This window comes from Vitis vinifera, chromosome 12 (genome assembly GCF_030704535.1).
Source record: "Vitis vinifera cultivar Pinot Noir 40024 chromosome 12, ASM3070453v1".
Taxonomy (NCBI): domain Eukaryota; kingdom Viridiplantae; phylum Streptophyta; class Magnoliopsida; order Vitales; family Vitaceae; genus Vitis; species Vitis vinifera.
The window spans coordinates 16284599-16298203 of record NC_081816.1 but is presented as its reverse complement, the minus strand read 5'-3'; the positions used below and the strand labels follow the sequence as shown (position 1 = coordinate 16298203).

Below are 13605 nucleotides of genomic sequence, written 5' to 3'. Positions count from 1 at the left end.
ACTATTTTTGGAAGGAGTGCTCTTAATGAGCTTGCTGATGGTGCCTTGCCAGAGTTGATGTGTCGCACTGCCGCACGAGGTGTTTGCAACTTTATGAGAGATGACATTAAATTGCTAGCACATATCTTTTAAGAAATCTTCATATGTTGCTTCAAAATCTAAAACAATTTGGCTGCAAAAGAGAGAGGCCCAACCTTAAGGACACAAAGGGTATAGGTACCTAAAACAACTTGATTGTCTTATAGCTAGGTTGGCAATTTTTCTTCAAATAATGTTAGTCTAAATTTATGTATTTCCATGAGACTTATTACTTTCAGAGCCAAATTGCAAAGGAGCATTGGAGCATCAAGTAAGGTATGTGGTTAGGATATTAAAGGTAGGTTAATGGCAGTGTGTATAATATCAAATTACATTAAGCTTAACTTGCTCATTTTTGGTTTGTTCCAGCGTGATCTGCCATTGATATTTTTTTTCACCAAATTAATCAGGGCACTAAAAGTCATACAATGTCTTGATAGCAACTCAAGAAGCCACAGGAAAAAGTTCACCTTCATGACTCCTATAAACTGGATATAAGGTGCATTTGGCCACTGCATGGACCACTTCATTACATGATTGATGAGCAAAACAAAACCCACAACTTCAACTAAAGTTCACACAAAAACATTCAATCCTAAATGTATGAAAATATAAAGATCTGACTTAAGAGACAACCTATACATACTTGTAACTAAACACACATACATGATAAGAAACCAGAGAATTTATCAGAGTTTTGCGAATCAGGAGTTGTGTGAAACAGCAAAAATCACACTAAAGCAGAAAAGAAACACTATTCTTCACCTGCCCTCTCCAATAATCTCATGGAGTTCAGTTTTATTGACAGTTAATGGAGAAGAGTCTCTATCAACTTCCATGCTGATACTTGGTGAATTCAAATCGCTATTTTCACTCATAAAGCTGGATACATCATTGAACTTCCAATCTGTTAAGTATCCGGGCTTTGTTGTAACTCTGGACACTTCAATATCTCCTGAAAGCATTGCCACCACACGGGACATTGGTGGGCGTAGTGTCGGTGATGTCTGAGTGCACAGAAGAGCGACTCCTATCATTCTTCTTGCTTCTTCTTCACTGAATTCTGATAATCTTGAGTCTACCAGTTCAATTTCACGGTTGGTTTCATGTAGCTGCCAAGCCTATGAATAAGGAAAAGAACTAGTTCTTAGATCCTATTAAATTTGAAAAGGGACTAAATTCAAATGATCTCTGAACCAAAATGGAAAGATCCAATTTCCATAATCTGTCTAGAAATGACCTTAACATGTCCAAGAGATCTAATGAAGCAAATTTTCTTTATAAATTATCAGGGAATCAGAACATGTATGCTTAAGTACGGTAGAGCCCCTAATCACTATGAGTACCATAACGATTACTGGTATGAAGACATTTCATAAGATAAAACAGAGTCCAAGGGGTAAAAATATCATACCCATTCAAGAAGATAAGTCTTTTCTTCTTCCAAGCTTGTATCAGAATTTGGCCTTCCACTGACAATCTCTAGAGCTACAACACCAAAACCAAACACATCGGCCTTTTCTGTGAGGTGACCACGCATGGCATACTCCGGTGCAAGATACCCACTACATCAGTAGCATAAAATCTCAGTTTTGAAACTTTGATGATACCTGAAAAAAAAAATCCAAAAAAAAAGAAAAACAGAACAAAAAAGGGACTAAGGGCCTTGACTCTCAAGGATCTTACATTGTGCCTGCAACACGGGTGCTTATGTGAGTCTTCGTGTCATCATACAGTTTGGCCAAACCAAAATCTGAAATCTTAGGGTTGAGATAATAGTCAAGCAGAATATTGCTGGCCTTCACATCTCTGTGTACAATGCGAAGTCGCGATTCCTCATGAAGATAGGCTAGACCCCTGGCTACACCCAAGCATATATCATAACGGGTTGGCCAAACAAGGTCCAAATTTCCCTCTCCTGTTCATGAATAACAACCATAACTGTATTCATTTTGTTTTCTTAAGAAAATGTCACGATAGCTAGAGCTGCTAAGGTGCTAACTCTTACCAAATAGTGCTTGATCAAGGCTCTTGTTTTCAAGATACTCATAGACAAGTGATCGGTTTACTCCTTCAATGCAGCACCCATACAATTTCACAAGGTTACGATGTTGCACAGCTGATATGGTTGCAATCTCTGTTACAAACTGATTCTTTCCTTGGTGTGATGATACAGATAGTTGCTTTACAGCAACAACTCTTCCATCAGAAAGTGTCCCCTAACGAATTGAATATAAAATTATTACCAAAAAAAAAAAAAAAGGAATGATTGAGAAAAATCCCATGTTTGTAATCATACTCATAATCATAAAAAAATATATAAGCTCGATAGGATAATGACCTACCTTATAGACAGGTCCAAATCCACCCTCTCCAAGCTTATTAGAAGGACTGAAGTCTCCAGTGGCATTTTTTAGTTCAGCATAACTGAAAGTGTATGGCCTAGCATCCATACCTAGGAGCTCTGCAAATTCCAAACAAAGCACAATCAATTGTGAATCTGTTCACTGATTTCTTACCTAATCAACAACATGTCTTTGCAAATGCAAAATTATCTTTGACAACTGGATGTTGATCTGCAAGAACTTGTATATTCTTTGGCAAGATGTTTGGATGCCTCTTTTTAACATGCATCAGAATACACGTTATTGCAAAATATTTTAATTCTAGAACTGGTCTTTAGCTTAAATGTAGTTCAATAGGAGATAAATAGATAGAAGTAACTAATGTCCCTCTCTAACTGTCAAAAAACAAGTGGGTTCTTTAAACAGCCTTTTATCTCCGACTTTTGGTAAAAAAAAAAAAAACATGTTCCACAAAGACAGCAGTGGTTTACACCTCTGTTTTATATCTAAAACGATAATTAGAAAAGAAAAAAAAAAAACATAGGTACACACTAGATGTTAAATGTCCTAAGCAAGCATCTATACACCAACACCAGTGAAAACATGAAAAAGCACTTGCAAATAACGGGCATCTATACACCAACACCAGGGAAAACAAGAAAAAGTACTTGCAAATAATGTCAAAGTGGGCTCTGAAACCCAATTCAGAAGTCAGAGCACTAACAATATGAACACAACATAACCTTTTGCATTACCTTCGTCTTGGTTTTCATATGGCTTTTTTCTTCTTAGAACGAAATAATAAACAGAGAAAACAGCTAGAAAGCACACAAGTCCAAGGGCAACAGCAATTCCCACTATCAAACCAGTCCAATTCTTCTTCCCATTTGGAGCAGTGTTAGGCACAGTAGGCTCAAAATCTGTGTAAATTTAGCAATCACTCAGTATCAGTATGAAAGTGGATCAACATTTTAGTTACTGATTTGCATCAAATAGTTTCTAATTGCATTACTTGGGGTAGCACTGATTGCTGAAATAGAAGGTCCATATGTCCCTTGAGCAGGTACACAGCAAGTCCTTTTTCCAGCCCAAAAGAGATGGATTTCAATGTAATTTTCCAATACTTGAGCCGTGAATTCTTTCTTAACAGCTTGGAAAGAGACCCCTCCTGCCTCCTTTCTTATGTCAAAATCTTTTAAAACCAAATCTCCCTAGAATAAACAAATTAAAACTTAGATAAAAAAAGAGGAAACATATTGGACAATGTCTTCTTAGGAATTTGGGAATAGAAGAATTCATCTAATTTTCATTCGCTATGCCAGAACCTGAGATTATATCATGAAGGAATCAGGATATTGATGGTTGAGGGAACATATTTTGTATGAGAAAGAAGCTGGAATTTTCATTCTATAATTGTTAAGAAAATTTTTAGGAGTTATTCACAATATTCTGATACTTTTAAGTACCTATTGAATCAATAAATCACCAATAAATAAATATAAATAAATTGCAATTTCAAGATCTGTCGAAATTTTTCAAAATAATTACAAATTGATTCAAAGTAATGATGAATTATAACCTACTACTAGGAAATAAACACAATGTTGGTTACTCTGAAGCTTGAGTTTAACAAAGAACAGTCAAAACACAGTTTCTTGCACAAGTCCTTGTTTCAATACTAACCTGGATATAAATATCGAAGACACGCCTTCCAAGACTCTTCCAAGAATTTGAATTAACAATTGCTGTCTCGGCAAATTGGAGGGTCAAATTATAGTTTCCATTCTCAAGGCCTAAACCATAGTATCTTAGCGATCCAGCAGAGATCCTTGCTGTTTGGAACAGCTCTGAGTCTAAAGTATTTGTGAATTGAGATGAAGACCTGCTTGTGTACTGAGGATTGTTGCTTCCAGAAAACAATCCAACATTACTAACTGCCCACCTGTTTGTGTCAGTCACATAGTATGTAGCTGGACCAAGAGTTTCATTGTCCCTCTCAAACACAATCTGATCAGAAGAAGTAATCTGAGGACCACCACACTTGATTGCGAAGTTGTAATCTGTACACCAATATAAAAAGCAGCATTTATCAAAATTAAAGAAGTGAATTGATTTTTTCAATTGAAAAGTTAACCTCATCTCTATCTTTTTGTTTTCAAATGGTTATACTCAAGAATATTTACGATTAAAGAAATAATTCATACTTGAAGGATGCATAAAGTCATTTTTCAATGCTCAAAACTGACATGAATCAGCAGCAAACCTTCATATCTGTTTGAGTGGTAATTCCAAAAAAAATTCTGACATTTGATATATACTTCATAATATCATTTTACAACTCTCTCATCCCAATTCACCCCTCAAATTGATGACCTATGAATTTTCCACCAAAGGAGAAACTTGTGCTAATATCTATTACAAGGCTCTCCCTGGACCTAACTAATCAAATGTCTTGACCCACAAGAAACAAACCTCATTAGTTTCCCTTTCTTGAGTCTTTGAATAAATGTGTCCTGGAGAAAGAATAAAACCTAAAGCAAGAACACCAATCACTAGCATGACTTGCCCGTCTAGATTAAAATGGGCACTCAAGTAAAGAAACGATTTTCCTATTCTTAACTCATACAAGTTTATAGAAATGAGAGATACAGTTTACAATATTGACTGTATTCTTTTTGGTGACACTGATACTATAGTATATTTCTCTCCTTTTCATGCCATAATGCCTAATAATATGTTCCACCACTGAAATCATGAAAAGGGGAATGGTTCTGCATTGAACTTACAAATTCCGGAACCTTTATTGCAAGGAAAATTTTGTTGAAGGCAGTTCAATCCTGAAGGAAGAACACTGTAAACACAAGAAGAAGAACATACGAAATTAAGCCAGAAATGTAATGAAATTATTGGAGCACCATACATTAACTATTTTAGAATATTCTGGAATTTTCAGACATTAAGCATTGAGAGAAAACATTTGCATATTTTTAATGAATAAGCATATCTTCATGGGTTAAAATATGGGATTGAAAAAATCACCTGCTGTTTGAACTGTCTAGTGTGAAGTTGTTGGCAACCAAATTACTGCATATTCAACCCCATAGAGAATCATAAAGTACAATGTTAGTTTCAATATCAATTGATACAGAACATAGCTCATGTTACAAAATGCAAGTTTCATATGATCATTGAAGAAGCAACGTAATATGTCAAACCCGAAAGCTGGTGGTTAAAATATTACAGGCTTTACAGCATTGCAATTTGAATATCAAACTAGAAACTTTTAAGCTACAAAATTTTGGAAAAAAAATAAAAATTAGGAAGAATAGGATTTTCAAACATACAGTTGTAAATTCTCTTCATCAACCCAAGAAGGAAAGCTCCCTGATAGTCCATTGTATGACAAGTCACTGCAGGCATAACATAATGGGAATGTTAAGTATGTAGTCCACCAACTGATAGCCAAAATTGTTGTTAATTTAGTCAGTGGAACTATATAAGATTGGTCAAATTGAGCTTAAAGAAGTGATTTTTTCACACTACAATAATCTCAATCCAGAATCCTTATGTATGTTTCTCCATTTTTTTTCATATGCATAAAATATTTAAATGAAAACAATGGTACTGTATTATTCTTCTGGGCTTGGTCTTTGATCTGTTGCCCACATTGTGACCCCTGATAACCATCTGTATGCACCATAATTCTTTCAAACTAGCAAAAATGACACCTAAACCTACATAATGCTACCTTACATACTGAATGAGATATGAACGCTCATACTTTTGAGAGGGGGAAAAACCAAATCAAACAAAAGGATAGACCTCAGAACTAAAATTCTGTCCTAGGGGAACTTGAGGAAAAGAAATTTTCTAATAGATTTGTAACTGATGAAAAAGTAGGTACCACCTTCTTATTGGAAGAAGTAGCTTTAGATTTTTCACCTTCATTGTTTAATTTCAAAGACATAAAATAAGATACACATATAATTGAAGCAGAGGCTTTTTTTTTTTTTTTTCTTCTCCAAAGTTGCTTCCACATCACAATACAAACAATATATATCAGCAGCTAGTAGGATCCTGATTCTTATTTTTGTATTATCACATATCAGCAGCTAGACTAGTTCTTAGTGCACATCGGGATTTATAACCCTTTCTTCCATATGTAAACTTCTATTTTAGGAGAAGTACTAAATGATTTTTGGGGCCTAAAATATATAGATCTTCATTGTCTCACATAAAATATTTTAGAAATGAAACCTTCCATTCACCAGAATTCATAGCCCTAGTCCCTAGACTTAGCATAATAGTGAATTAAGGAATGAAGATATTTGCTAGATACATCGATTTGGAATACATTTTAATGATTACGAACATAAATATGTTGAATTTACTTACATATTGAGAAGAGATGTACTTTTCAGTGAAGGTAGAGTACCAGTTAACTGATTATTTCCAAGGAACCTGATCAAAAAGACAACAATACATGCTTCACAATGCAAAGGAATATCTCTCGGATGCATATGAAAGAACTAAGGAGGCAGGAACCATTACAAGAGAGAGAGTTGACTCAAATTGAAGAGTGATTCTGGAAGTTGTCCACTTAGATTGTTGAAACTCAAATCCCTGCAAAAATAATCCAAAGGCTATAACATAAATAAAAGACAGAGTAGCTGACAATGAAAAAATAAATATAGATAAGAAAAATGATCTTCATGTGGCTAAAATTAATCAAATCTACCCCAAACCCATCAGCTCAGCTGAATCAAACCATGAAAAATGGGCTTAGGTTGATGGCTAACTTTTTTTTAATGCAATCGCAAACATGCTGAGCTCCACTTAGACCCCAGATAAACCTACTTGGCAAGTATTTACCCATTTAGAATTTACCAAAATTAACTTTGCATTAAAGATGGATTGTTGGGTTGGTTCCAGGTGACTATAAAATGAGTTGTGCTCCAGAAAGTTGGATGTTTTGGAGCCAATCCAAAATTTAACCTGACATGTTGTTCATGTACAAAAGCAACAACCATAATCGTGAATAACTTACAGCTGAGTCAAACTTCCATATTCTCCAATATTTGATGGAATGGAATCAGAGATATTATTATTCCTTAGTACTCTGCAAACAACAACCATCTTGTTATATTGAAATCCCATATCAGAAGGTTAAGAGCAAAAGGAAAAAATAAAATCCAACTGTTTTATAAGCTAGAAGCATGTTGCCTTACAAGGTGCTTAGCAACTTCATATCCTTTATAAATTCCAGTGAAGAAGAGCTTGCATTAGATATATCACTTACCATCCTGGATTTTATATAGCACGAGAAAAGGTTAATCATACAGATCTGCTACATATGAATGGAAATAACTGACAGATTCTACACTTACAAATCGGTCAAAGAGGTTAAATTGGAAAATGATGAGGGGATGGCACCTTCAAAAGAGTTCCCCTGAAGCCTCCTACAGAAACAGTTTGAAGAAGCAGATTATAACTATGTGGAAGTACTCTATAAAGTTGAATATCATGGTAAATATGAAAGGTTCACATCCCTTAAAAGATGTACATTTACTTTGAGTTTATAGCATAAAGTAAATTCAGGCATGTAATCTAAGCATAAGTGAAGGAAAATAATGATTAAAAAACTGATAACATTGCCTTACAAGACAGTGAGCTTTGACCAATTCCCAATGAAATCGGGTATGTTTCCTGTGAGTTCATTATCTGACGCCCACCTGAGAGCCCCAAAAATTCTTTTAGAAAATTATGAGGACACCTTTTTCTCATCAAGATATAGTACAACAATCCCAAAATGTGCAGACAGAAGGCCAAGAAAACTCTTACACTGTAGTCAAGCTCTGTAGATTAGCAAATGTTGAAGGAATCTCACCACTTACCCCAGAGCTATCAAAGTAACTGTTGAGGTAAACAGCATTCATTAATTTAAACAATATCGAATTTCTTTTCCTTAATACCAGCAAAAACTTTTCTTCAAAGATGATCAGTCAAGTTAATGAAACATGATCAGTGTGCCCTAGAAACAACTCAAATTTTGTACCCATGCATGTGTAGACAAATCTACCAATAAAAACCAAGGAACTTTTGCTTTTTCTGTGAAGCATATCTTAATATTTGTTTGTACTCCTCTTTTAGAATTATACTACTTTTAGCCTTTGTGTTGTACTAAGTGATCAACAAACCAATAATACACCTTCAAAATCTCCCACATGATAGAAAGAGATCTATTCATCAGTTGCATCTGAATCAATCTAAACCTATAATAATAAACCACTCAAATTAGGTGGAAATGATGGAAATAGTTACCCATCCTCTACCTGACCTATATCAGAAGGAACTTCTATTAGTTCAAACTGGTGCAATTGTTTCCCAAACTTCTTACCAAATTATGGTGTGAACCGAGCATTTATTAACTTTTAAAATCTCATAACAGGTGCAAGCACTTCAGCAGTTATAGCTAAAAAAATGTGGCCTACAATTTTTCCCTTCCTAGCTTTTGGTGAAGAGCTATATATGGAAAAACAGAGAGCAAAAAGAAAAGGAAGTTCCAGACCGGGATCATTGAAAGACCAAATTTATTAGTGCCAAAACCACCAGGTTCAATGGACTTGATAATCATGCGTATGGAAAAACCTAAAACGAAACAAAGTATGTCTCATAGAAGAAGAATGCTTCATCCCTTTCCCAAATTTTGAAAACATTACCATAGTGAACCATTGATTGGTTAAACAATAATAACATATCCTGAACATTTGTGTAAGCTACACTACTAAGATCCTATTAAGCTGTCACCCTATCTATAGCAGCTGTTTTGATCAATTTACCATACATCCTTTTATCACAAATTTGGTGGTAGGTCTGAAAAAATTGCATTAGACCAAAAAGAGAAATATCTCCTGTTCAACTATAGCCTATAAATCCATAGGCAAATTCCTATCTTTATCATCCTTCCTTGCATCTAAGATTACAAAATGGCCAATCCTCGATATATTTTGAATACCAATCTTCATTATTATCTCATTTCCACTCCTTACCACAAAAACGGTATTTCTCATACCTTGTTTTGATCTTGCTTGTCTGAAAGCCTATATATAGTTCTATATCCCTAGGACCCCTATCCCCCATGCCCCCAAGACAAGCATGTACATTACTACATTATGACTAAAAATCCCCTTCTAACCCTACCAAATATCTTATGCCGGTATTATGCTGTTGATCATGACAATATATTAGTTTGATGCTAAATTACAGTTGTCACAAAGGGTTATCTTCTTTGGCTAGAAACAATAGCACCGGAAACTCTCAAGAACCATTTCCAAAATGTGAGACCAAATAACTAATGTAACCTAACAAGATTTTCAGCATGTATGATAGACACATGATAAAAAATCAAAATTATATTAGAACTTACAGTTGCTCTAACTTCACCAAATTCCCAATCTCAGACGGCAGAGAACCAGAGAAGTTGTTTGTCCCAAAAGCTCTGCAAATTCAACAAATAAATAGCTTCAAGTTAACTCCGATTGGTAATATTTTAAAGATTATCTTCTTATAGGTTCATATCATCAGCAAAAAGTACATGAACATGGTTTTTATAACTTGACAAAGCAACACCTTGTTCTGACATGGTGGCACCAAGCCAATCAACATGTGAAATAGAAAGAAAAAAAAAAGTGGGGGGGCATGTAAAAGAGTTGGCAAGACTAGCATCTTCCTAAAACGAAAGTTATATGGTGTTGAATAGGGAAATTTGGATTGAAGAATAGTACCTGAGGATTAATAAAGAAACCTAGTATCTATACAAAGTAAGAGGATGGAAAACTTACAATGAACGTAAATCAGTCAGCTGTCCAAGTTCCTTAGGAAGCTCCCCTGATAGTGCATTAATTCCCATGCTCCTAACAAAATGAAATTAAACACCAAAAAACACACCAATAAATTTCAGTGTACTAGGAAATTTCAAATAAAAATTTCTAGTGATGGGCTTACAAGTACTGCATGCTTGTTAGATTGCCAATGGATGCAGATAGGGGACCTGTCAAATAATTTTGACCCAAATTCCTGTTAAAAAAAATGGAGAAAAGCAGTGTTACAAATAACACAGAATGCAATTGGAACCCTAGTAAAACATTTCAATGGGTTGATTTTCTGCATTAATAATATCGAGGAAAATGAAGAGATAAAAATGCACAACCATAACTACAAGCAACGAATAAGTGAAATATGAAGTCATACAGATTGGTGAGGAAAGTCAAATTCCATAGCTCATCTGGGATTACACCAACGACGTCCAATGCATAAACTTTCCTGTAAAGAATCATTAAATTAAGTCTTTTAGTATATAGTAAAAGCTTAAGAAGCTCTAAGAAGATGAAAACGACCCAGACATGGAACATAGATATGAAGTGTTGGTTTAAGGGAACCAACTTGGATGCAGTGATCTAAGCATCAGATTGAGCCTCAATGTCACTTGGACAATGACCACTCAAACCAAATATCAAGCAGAGGGACTGCATTTATAGGAAATAGACCAACAATGTACAAAATCAAACTGAGTAATACTCAACAATCCAAGCACAAAAACATGTACATACAGTTGAGTGATATGGCAAGTAGAGGCATTGTCGTAGGAACAATCACATTTGATTCCGGGATTATAGTCAGAGCTATCAATGCTGGTTGAGTCAATGGCAGCTCCGGTGCATGGTTCCCCACTTGTGTTCCATTGGTTTGATGCTGAGATTCCCCATTGTTGAAATATAGAATTCAAAACTCTCACTGCAATCAAATTCAAAATCAATTGGTGCGGTTAGGAAGCCATCAAACCCTTCCCAACATGAGACTCCAATGACTCACTATGACCCTGTTGGACACCATTTTACTTCAAAATCAATTATTTAGAAGTGTCAAAATCAATTATTTATGAGTGTGGATGAACAAACCTTTTATATCATTTGACATCACATCATGTCAGTTTATCCTAAAAGCCATCATTTATTAGAGATACATATAAAGCCAACTTGGTCAATTTTGGAACAAAAAAATCAATCAAATCAATATAAATTAGCCATAATTTTAATGGAAAACCGAATCATTTAAGGTTTGTTTAATTAGATTTTTTTTTTCAGTTTTTGGCTTAACAACAAAACTCAGCTGGGATTTAGGCCCAATTAAATTTTAAAATGGATTTATTTTATTTTGGAGTTTGTCTATTGATTTAGGCTTAGTTTATCAAATTGACGTAATCGACTTTGCTTTTCATCAAACCAAACTAAACATTTCACAATCTAAAAACAAACCAATTTGACCTAAAAAATTACATAAATATACATGTCAAGCTGTCAAGTTGAATATATATATTAAACAAACTAACGGCTAACAGCATAACAGTATAATAGCTCCTAGAATGCTAATCATTAATCAAGTTTTAAGACTTTTAAACAAAAGCTATGAGAGAGAGGTGAGACCACAAGAGAAAACACTAAGAGAAAGAGAGGTGGTGGACAATGAGAGAAGGGTACCTTCAGATGGATCAGTGGTAGCATTGGCTTCAGTGGTTTGAGCAACAGCTATATGAAAAAGCCCAATCACATAGACACTACACAAGGCAACAAAGATGCATCTGACTGATTGAGCTCCGGGTACCAACTTCATGATCGACCTATGACAACCGATAACCGAAAGGGTAAGAGAAAAAGGGAGGCGCAATCAGACAAAGGAGCAGAAAGCCTTATGAAGCTCTCTCTTATTATAATAGTATCTCTGCAACTTTTCAATTATAGACACCTCCCGCAGACAAGGTCCACCCCGCAGACTTTTACACGGAGACTGGTACCTCAGATTCCAATGCTAAACAACAAGTCAAAATCTGTCTTTTTCTCCCCTTTTTTATTATTTTATTTTCATATTTAAAAAGAAATTAATTATGAGATTATATTTCCTGAACTTTAGTGAAAAACCCACCTACTCACTCAATCATTTATTTAGATGGGTAATTTTTCTGATTCTTAATAAGAAATCAATTGTAGATTTCCCAGTTGAATGATGAAACGAAATTGAGCTTCATGATCTTAATGAATTAAAAACACAGTGTTGAGACGGACGTAGACGGCTGTTACAGCATCAGGGTTAGATTGGTTATGAGGAAATGGGGGCGAAGGAGGCTGAGGATCAACGTTCAGCTTCGGCTCATGTTGTGGGGGACAGAGAAAGCGTTGTAGGAAGAGTGCATGAGCTTAGTGTCAATTCTCTTAGACTGATTCTTTATCGGAGAATTGTGTTTTTAACCCAACTAGGTTTGGTAATTGAGTTAAGTTCCTCATTTCACCCATAATTAAACTCAAAACCCAACGAAAGAGTAGAAATTGAGAGAAATGATATTACCTTTAAATAATCCTTAAAATACCTTTAACTATTAAATAAAAAAAACTAGTTCACCCTATCTTTCTCATTCTCTCTTTTAACTCTTTTGTCATTCTCTCACCTATTTATTAGTGGGATTAAGTTGAATTATTTCCCAATCATTTTTTTCCATTAAATTAAATATGAAAGATAAATGGTTAAAAATTATTATTGCCAAATGCATTTTTGAAGTAAATATTTTGTAAATACCTCATCAAATATTTTTTTTTTTTTCAAACTTACATAATATATATAATAAATATTATTTTTTATTTCAAACTTATATTATTTCTCATATATATTAAACAATTTTTAAACACCTCATAAAATATTAGTATTCTTTATTTATTCTAGCTTGCAAATTAGACATCAAATATATTTTTTTTCAAACTTATATAATAAATAATTTTTAAATACCTTAGCAATATATTTTTTTTGTTTCTTACTTACAAAATAATAAATATGTTGTATATTATTTCTCATATATATTAAATAATTTTTAAATACCTCATAAAATATTATTATTATTATTATTATTTCTAACTTGCAAATCAGACACATGATTTTTATTATTTCTCATATTATTTTAGAAATAATGTAAACACTCACATGCATATATATAATATTAATCAAGAAGACAATATTTCTAGTAATGGGCATAATTAAAGTCTTCAAGATATTCAAAATTTTTCCATTCCAAAATTACCTAATTGTTTCCCACACTAATCCTAAATATTTTAAAATGAAGATTTAAATATTGAAAACT

The 13605-nt window shown here is 34.1% G+C and overlaps 1 protein-coding gene across 2 annotated transcripts; it reads right to left on the bottom strand.

The window, feature by feature from the left end:
• Positions 1-511: 511 nt before the first annotated feature.
• LOC100262365 (probable LRR receptor-like serine/threonine-protein kinase At1g56140) lies at positions 512-12219 on the bottom strand. 2 transcript variants are annotated; one of them, XM_002267093.5, is made up of 24 exons: positions 11960-12219; positions 11033-11216; positions 10674-10745; positions 10428-10499; positions 10265-10336; positions 9850-9921; positions 8265-8336; positions 8084-8155; positions 7811-7882; positions 7652-7726; positions 7471-7542; positions 6975-7046; positions 6819-6884; positions 5768-5833; positions 5463-5507; positions 5210-5274; positions 4107-4483; positions 3436-3634; positions 3179-3343; positions 2424-2542; positions 2087-2297; positions 1765-1996; positions 1493-1643; positions 512-1199 (listed from the first exon to the last, which is right to left on the bottom strand). In XM_002267093.5, exons 1-24 carry the CDS (start codon positions 12090-12092, stop codon positions 840-842), a joined length of 3096 nt encoding a protein of 1031 aa, XP_002267129.1. In that variant the 5' UTR covers positions 12093-12219; the 3' UTR covers positions 512-839. The 2 variants fall into 2 exon arrangements, with proteins under 2 accessions (XP_002267129.1, XP_059597238.1); XM_059741255.1 differs by lacking the exons at positions 11033-11216; positions 11960-12219 and having other exon boundaries at positions 10428-10473.
• Positions 12220-13605: the final 1386 nt, after the last annotated feature.